The 8,535-nt window shown below is 41.8% G+C and overlaps 1 protein-coding gene and 1 long non-coding RNA gene across 2 annotated transcripts in view; one reads left to right on the forward strand and one right to left on the reverse strand.

Annotated features, from left to right (window-relative positions):
* Positions 1-1,563, forward strand: part of limd1b (LIM domains containing 1b) — a 4,445-nt gene extending 2,882 nt beyond the window's left edge. Inside the window, exons 4-6 of the mRNA XM_072675010.1 lie at positions 648-778; positions 1,273-1,324; positions 1,440-1,563. Coding sequence (XP_072531111.1) covers positions 648-778; positions 1,273-1,324; positions 1,440-1,538 — 282 coding nt within the window. The 3' untranslated portion in view covers positions 1,539-1,563. The remainder of the gene's footprint in view (positions 1-647; positions 779-1,272; positions 1,325-1,439) is intronic.
* A 1,821-nt stretch (positions 1,564-3,384) lies between these two features.
* Positions 3,385-4,007, reverse strand: LOC140551549 (uncharacterized). Its single transcript, XR_011979266.1, has 3 exons — positions 3,991-4,007; positions 3,616-3,770; positions 3,385-3,484 (listed from the first exon to the last, which is right to left on the reverse strand). It is a non-coding gene; the product is annotated as an uncharacterized lncRNA (long non-coding RNA).
* Between the last annotated feature and the right edge of the window lie 4,528 nt (positions 4,008-8,535).

Consider the following 8,535-nt stretch of genomic DNA (forward strand, 5'->3'; position numbering starts at 1 on the left):
TGAGGAGTGAGCCACAATACCTGCTGCTGATTGCAGTGATCGCTTCAAAAGGTTGTGCAACAAAATATTAAGTTAAGGGTACCATCATTTCTGTCCAGGTCTGTTTCATGAGTTTATTTTTTTAAATAATTCTGTTGAAGCATGATTCAAAATCAATGTCTGACTTTCATTTTTATTTATTATTACTTTTGTCAGATTCAAGTTATTTCTGTGTTGTGGGTTTTCCCTTCATTAACCGAGAGGTACCAACAATTTTGTCCACATGTGTATATATGAGAAATAAATGCAGCTCATAGATGAACTAACTACCACTGTTACCATTACGACCACTGTTACAGTGATCACCATTGTTACAGTAACCATCACTGTAAGGGTAACAAACACTGTTACGGTAACTACTGCTGTTTCCCTAACTACCACTGTTACAGTAAACACCACTGTTATGGTAATTGCGGCTGTGGCGTCGTTTCAGCAGTGATGGGCTCCTGAGCTGTCTATGACTTTAACTTTGACTTGAGCTTTGACAGAAAGACTCTGAGAGGTTCCATCTAACTGGAGACAGTGTGGGGGTGACTCTCATGACTCTGGTGACTCTGGTGACTCTGGTGCAGTGTTCAGTGAGAGCTTTAACTCTTGATTGTGTGCAGATTGTGCAGGCTGTGGGGAAATCCTTCCATCCTGCCTGCTTCCGCTGTGTCATCTGCAAACACAGCCTGGAGGGGGAGCCCTTCAGTGTTGACGCCCAAAGCCAGATATACTGCATTAAAGACTTCCAGAGGTAAGACCCGGCCTTGCCTGGCCTTAAGTCCTCAAAATCCACAAAAATGCTCCAATGCAGTCCTACAAGCCTATTTACCACCCTGTTATTTAACCTGATGGAGGGCTCATGGAAAATAATGATGAGCTCTGCTCTGATTGGCTGGTTTACGTCACCTAAATGGCTCACCGTAGCCACACAGCATAGCATAGCTTTGTTTTAGAAGAGCATTGTCATTTGTGCGTGGGTATTCCCCAGGTTACCGGATAGTCCTGCTGTCCTCAAACACCGTGCGCAGTTCATTAGCTGAAGAGAGTGTAGCTGGTAGGCTACAGTTAGCGTTTAGCTTTCAATTTCCTCCTAAACTTATATACATAAACATAAATATATTATTATTATAATAATTATAATCATAATTATGATTATATTATATAATATTATTCTTGTTATTATGAATTATTATTGTTATTATTAATAAGTATTATTGTTGTTATTCATTTTTCATTTCCTCTCAGGTCTGTCGCTCCGACCTGTAAGGCCTGTGGGCTGCTCATCCTGCCTCCCGAGGTATTTCAGTCTAAACTCTGGAGTTTCCTCCTGTGTTGTAAACATGGCCAGGTCCTACAGCTACAGGAGGTGATCATGTCTGATGCTGCTGCTGTTTGTTTGTGGTTGTTTTCAGGGATCTGCTGAAACCATACAAGTGGTGTCTATGGAGCAAAGCTATCATCTGGAATGCTTTCAGGATATCTTTGGAGGAAGTGCTATTAATAATTCTTGACCTTTTTTTTTTACATATAATAAACATCATTACATCACTTCCTTCAGTGTTACATTCCTTTTCCTTTTTGTATGCAGATATGTTCACTTTTGTGCTAAATTATGTGCTGTAACTTGATATCTATTATATTTGTAATTTAAAAAAACAACAATAAGCTCTGCTCTGACTTTCCAGCATCATGACGGTTCACAGGATCAATATAGCATGGAATAGCTTTGATATTAGCAATGTAACAAAAACAGTAGTTTTTGTATTAGCGACAATCCTGGATAGAACTGCTGTCCCCTCAGTGTCCCCTCAGTGTCATGTGTGGTTAGCGGTTAACTAGCTATAATTATAGCCAGTTGGCTAAGGTTAGCTTTTTGCCTAACATAGCTACTTACTCCCCCAGCGTTAGCTTCCTCCCTCCTTGGGTTCAAGCTCCCCTTCTGCGGACACAGGACCTGGATCCTGTAGGAACCCGTCTTCCCAAAACCAGCAGAGTCTGGAGGTGATGAGCTGCTCTCCAGTATCAACACCACCATATTCTCCTGAAGACGCCGTCACATTTTACAGCCTCTCCAGCTCTGACTACAGCTTCCTCTAGTGGGCGGAGTTTATGTAAATGTTGGGGTGTAATTATAACGAGTCAGGACTGTGATGTAACAGTTTGGGGGTTTGGAATCGGCCTGTTTTCCAGCTCTGTTCTGGTTCTGCTGGAGGTTCTTCTAAAGGAGGAGCAGCAGAGTTTGAGTTTCACGGTTTCTCACTTCCATCTACTGACCTCTCACTATTCCACCATCTCCAGATACACACAGGCTAATGTTCTAGAGCAGGTTTATAGTTTAAGTGAAGCTCATCCACTGCAAAACATGATGTTTTGTTCATGAGCCTAAAGGAGAGTCTACTCAAAAAGGTTGTTTACTGTTGTTTTAAATTGCAGACTTCTAAAGCGGGGGGGGGGGGGGGGGCAGTTTCCTGCAAAGTGGACTGTGGAGTATTCCAAGGAAGTTACTGTACACTACTCAGGAACTGCCCTGGAAGGTTTATCAGTCATGCAGGAAGGTTTGTCAGACAACAGGGACATTGTTTACTCAATCAACCAGCATACCAGCATCCTCAACCCGAGACGAGCGTCCACCTGCAGGACTGCACCCATCCCTGGGGCGGTTCACCCAGGACAGAGTGCCAATCCATATCTACAGGAACAGTCAACTCTGTTATCACTCCACTGTTTAAACCATTTACTCCAGTAACAGAGCTGACCTTTTCTGACCTTTTCTGACCTTTTCTGTGCCTTAACTCCATGTGCTAGATTCACTCAGTTTCACACAACAGATGTGACCAATAATTAATATATTATATATCCACCAGAGGAAGTGACATCACTGGGTGCAGGTCACATGATTTATTAGAACTGTTTGCAGATTTTATGCAGTTTTAGAACAAGGGTAACAGAGTTGAGCAGAACTCTGGAACAGACACAAAATATATATCTGAATTGCTGAGATGACATATTCTACAGACAATACACATTCTACACATTCTTCTGTTATTGTTTTGTCAGTTATTTTATTTGAACCAGGAGAACAGTCAATCATGTGAGCGCTGGGGTGAATTAATTCATATTTTGTGTATAAATTGTGCCTCAAATATACATCAAACATTATTAATTAATAGTGAAAATCAAATGTAATTATTTGCGAGTTCAAATTCTAAGCCATGCCGCCAAGAGAGTCCAGGAGAACACAACTGGCCATGCTTTCTCCGGATGGGTAGATGGCACTCTCTCCCCTCATCACTCTTAAGTGATGTTGGGCAGCACAGGTGTCTGTCAGCTGGTGCGGTGGAGCTGGGGACCCGGCACTTTCCTCCGACTGTCTTGTATCATTGGCAGTTTGAGACTGTGCCTGGCTTCACATGTTTGGGAGGAGATGTCTGGTAAGCATTGCCAGAGCTAGGGGGAGCTGTGAACAGGTGGGTAAATTGGCAGAACCAAATTGGGAGAAAAAGGGAAATATTGGACATATATTTTATATATTTTATATTATATATTTTATATATCTTATTTATTATACTAAATAAGGTATTATTATACCTTATCTTATAAGGAAACACCATGCAGAGAATATGGAAACTCCACCCCAATAAGGTCTTGGCCCCGGACTGCTGGGCTTAAAGGCAAACATGCAACTCCTGTGTCAAGATCCTCATAAAGCCCTTCATGTAATGAATTCATGATGTTGCACATCCCTAATTTCAACCAGATGTGAAATCAGTCAAATGAAGTGAGGTCTGCAGACTATGCAAAACTGAAGTGAATGGACAGTCAGAATGTCCTGTGCAGTAATCAGGGAGGCCTGGTCAACACTTCTGTTATAGTATAATAATAAAACTGAACTGCTGAAGTAGAAGATGAACTGACCTCAACAGGCAATGTTAAACAGTTTAACAGTTTAAGTAGATCTTTTACCAGGTGATGAACATTTCCCTAGCCTTCCACCTCCTCAAACCTCATCCCGACAATCAGCAGCCATGATCTCCTCTAAGTCCTCACTGTTCCCCAACCTAAATATCATCTGTGAATAGACCGCAAAAGAGCAGAGCAGCAAGACAGGTCGAGAACTGCACAGAACTAGAGGCCTTCTGCCCAGCAGACTGCGTTCACTTTCATAGCGCCTCCCTCAACGGAGGGGAAACTCGAGATAAGCATCTGAGGTGTGGCTAGATCTTATGAAATAAGAGACTGGTAAAAAAAAAAGGTAAAGGTTCACATATTTGTCACTGTACAGTGAAATGTGTCCTCCGCATTTAACCCATCTGTGGTAGTGAACACACAGACACACACACACACACACCAACATCTCCAAAGTTCTCCTCATGGAGTCTAGTGTTATTTAGAGTTCTCCTCAGATCAACACCTGGTTTGGTGGTAAATCAGGGCTTAATGATGGTAAATCAGGTGAGCTGCTGCTGCTGCTGCTGCTGCTGCTGATGGAGTTGAACACATCCTCCACGCTGTGCTGGCTGGACTGGGGGGCGTCCAGGAGAACCCTGGAGGAACCGAGCTCAGTTCTTCAGACTAGCTCACCGACAAGATCTCACTACTTTCTTTCTTCAGAATGAGAAGCTCTTGGAAATATCATGAAGTAAACATGTAGGAACCCTGTTAACAGTGATAAATAGTATTAAACACTACTCACACTCATGGTGGCTCGTGGGGGTATGAGCAGTGCTTCACCCTATATGCTGAAGTGAAACCGACTCCACTGTCCGGATTCCACAGTTATATTTAACACACACGTGTACTGCAGCCCAGTGTAAAGTATGCTCCCAACCCATCCTCTGCACACTTACACTTCACCAACTAATCAGCTCATTAACCAGCCCTGCCTGAGGCGAAAGTGCTGTGTTCAACAGGACACCACTAAAATGTGCAGGAAATGGGGAACTCCAGGACCAGGGCTGCTGTAGTGGACTGAACTGTAGTTTCAGCCAATAATATATAGCATTTCAGGTTCTCCATTTCTGTCTGGGCCATTCTCAGTCATGCTGCACTTCATGTCCCAGTTCCTGTTATGCTGTGGAGGTGATCTCACTGGTCTTAATGGAAACAATGCTGATTAGAATGTAGAATGTAGGCCGTTTCTGTTCTTAGTCAATTAGTTCTCTGAAATTGGGAATGTGGTAATGTCAACTTGAGTAGAGTTAATACAATTCACTTTATTAAATTATTATACACATTATTATCGGTTCAGGTGGTTATTTAAGTATAAATAATTAAATAAATGGTAAATAAAAATAGTTTAAGGCAATAAAATCAAATCTTCTCTAATCATTTAAGTTCCTTTGGCTGATCAGTTTTACAGTGTACTGGGTGATCACTAGAACTGGCCAGCTGACAGGTCACACAGAGCGAGTGCTGCTTTCCATTTTAAGTTGAAGTATGTGTGAGATGAATAAGGAGGGTGTCTGCAGAGCATGCAAAACACTGCAGAGAAATGAAATAAGCCTGAGAAGGGAGTGAACCGTCATACATTGTCCCGTAGGCCTCACTAAACAACGCTCATGCAAATTAAAGATCAATGTGACAAATATGTTCTCAAGTCAGATTTTTTGTAGGTGTACAGAATATTAGGCAGGTTGGTGAAAAGTGGGAATGCAAATTCTGACAGTTGTAGTGAATTGCAGTGGAATTGGTCTGGTATGCACAGACAGTTTAGTGCTACACAGAACCTTTTAACCAAGCAGAGAACCAGTCATGGTAGTCATCGTTCTGTATAATGTTTAGCCATTACATTAAAACTGCCTGCCTAATATTGTGTACATCCCCCTCTCTGAGGGTGTCCTGTAGTATCTGGCACCCAGACTAACATTAGCAGCAGGAGCACTTTTGGTAGGTACTGACCACTGCATAGCTACTGGGAACACCCCCCAAGTTTTTAATGTTGGTCTCAATCTCTGCCCGAGACCCCAAGTCTACGTGTTTCCCTTTTTCTTTAACCTGCAAGACTCTCGTTAATGTAAATGACTTGTTGTATCAGTGAGAGGTCTACGTTCTGATTTGCTGGACTATGCGTTTCATGGTTTGGGCTACAGTAGGTCTATGTAGGTTGAATCGACTGCTCCAGAACAATACCTGCATATCAATCTTCTGGACTACACATATCAAATATACACATTCACAGCTTACTCAGGATTAATCAAAGTATTTCTTTATACCCAAAATAAACACATACCTGATCCCTTTACTATTTGATATGGCTGTTATTAGATTTATTCATGTTAAATCTACACAGCTGATGGAGGAAGATCTAGGAGGGAGGAAATTTTACCAGCTGACTTGTTGTTGTTGGTGCAGCGGTGTCTCCTATTACATACAGAACCACGCTGGAGTTCAGTGAGCTCTTCAGAAGTTTATACACCTATATCACACACCTGAATTCAACAATTAGCCAGTGTCAATCAGCCAAATGCTCCAACCAAACTACAAGCCTATTAGACAAGTTATTAGACAATAATGCTTAATTATTCTACTCTTAAGTATATTTCGATTAAAAGGTCGAGAACAGAAAGTTTAGGCCAAATATACTTGAACTTTTCGGAAATAACTGACAGAATAAGTAAAGTATATGTCAGTATTGTTGTTTTTAGTTATACTGTATCTCTGAAAGCTGATCTCTTGATTTTAGAGTAAAATAAGTAAGCAACCTTTAACTACATTTCTGGAGCTCTTCTCGCTTGTTACTACAGCTGAACATCTCCCAGTGCTGTGAGACTTAATGCAAATCTTCCCCTCTTCCTTTCATATCAGCAGAAACTCCCGCTGGGTGTTCCGGACTTTTATGTGTGCTATCTGTTAGGCTGTAAAGTGCGACTCAGGTGTGAAGGCCGGCTGAAAGCACAGGTGGACGTTTGGGTTTTAGATCAGACTGAATTGATTGCCGGATGTTTCTGAGGGACTCCTAACTGTTCTGAGAGACTGTGAGAACCTTGGTGAATGAAGGCTACTGTGAAAGGGTGTGGTGAGTGTGCAGTGACAGAGCATGCTAATGAAGGATGTGTTTGCTCTCTGGTCTGGACTAATTCCATTTGTCTTGACTCATTTTAAAATCATCTTCTGTGTTTTTTCCAGTCAGTTCGCCTACGAGTCCCTGACTCAGAAGTCCCATGACAGAAATCCAACAAAAGCTTGAGAGCTTGAATTTCAACACTGCTGCAGGTAGTAGTGAACTTCCCTTGATTGCTCCAAAATGTCTTACACACACTGAGGACTGAACTGGGCCGACAGACTTATTGAATATGAACATGAATACAGCACTAGGAGCCATAATCCACTTTAATCCACTGTTCATTTAATTAAACTCATTTGAATACAGTCATCCAACTGGTTTAGAATTAGGACTTTCTATCAGAACATTACATCTGATGTGTTGTGTAGTATTTCTACATTTCTGTCAAACAGTGTTATACATCTACTTTTACAGCATTTAGCAGATGCTCTTATCCAGAGCGACTTACAAAGTGCTTTGCTCTTTACCCAAGAAAAACCTCAGCTAGTTAGAATAGACTAATAGTTCAAAAGATACCTCTAAGCTTTAGACATTACTAAACACAAGACAATAAGGTGACCATAGTACTCTAATCGTCCAAGTACTCTCTGAAGAGGAGGGTCTTCAGTCTGCGTTTGAAGACAGCGAGCGACAGTGAAAATATTTTAATAAATATGTCATTTTGCATGATTACATGAAAAACATTGGAAAGTTCACTTCTCACTTCCAGGCAGTTGCTAGGCTGTTGCTACATGTATCTCAGGTGGTTGCTGTGGTGCTACTAAGTAGCTACAAGGCGATTGCTTCAGTGTTGCTATGGTATCTCATACACAAGTAACACCCAGCCAACCACTTGACATACATACTTGACATAGCAAATGCCCAGCAATACCCTGACAACCTCTAAGCAACCAGTTGATAGCAACTATCTAGCAACATAAAAGCAACCACTTAACAACACAGTAGAAACCACCCACACTTACCTAGCAACCCTATAGCAACCACCTAGTACGCTACATTAATCACCTAGTATTTACAAACAGTATTTACCATAATGACCACATAAAAAAAACTGTCTAGCAACACTGGAATAACCACTTAGCAAATACACACCTGGCAACCCTATCGCAATTACCAGGTATACAATAGCAACCACCTAGTGACAACATAGCAACAGCCCAGCATCAGTTATGAAGAACACTTCATGAGAGACTAGGGTTCGATTCCCCGGCTGGGTGATTAGGCCACTCTGCCAGTAAGAGTTCTTGGGCAAGACTCCATACTCTCCATCCTCCTACCTGTGGAACGTGATTCACCTGGAAGTCATTTCCTCTGAAATCAGGGGTGTTGATCAGTTTGCCTCTACTCTTCTGGGAAGGCTTTACACTAGTTCTTGGAACACTGTGGTGAGGAGGGGCTGTTTGCATTCAGCCCTGAAAGTGATAGCATTGCCGAGATCAGGTACT

This window comes from Salminus brasiliensis, chromosome 3 (assembly GCF_030463535.1).
Source record: "Salminus brasiliensis chromosome 3, fSalBra1.hap2, whole genome shotgun sequence".
In the NCBI taxonomy this organism is placed as follows: Eukaryota; Metazoa; Chordata; class Actinopteri; order Characiformes; family Bryconidae; genus Salminus; species Salminus brasiliensis.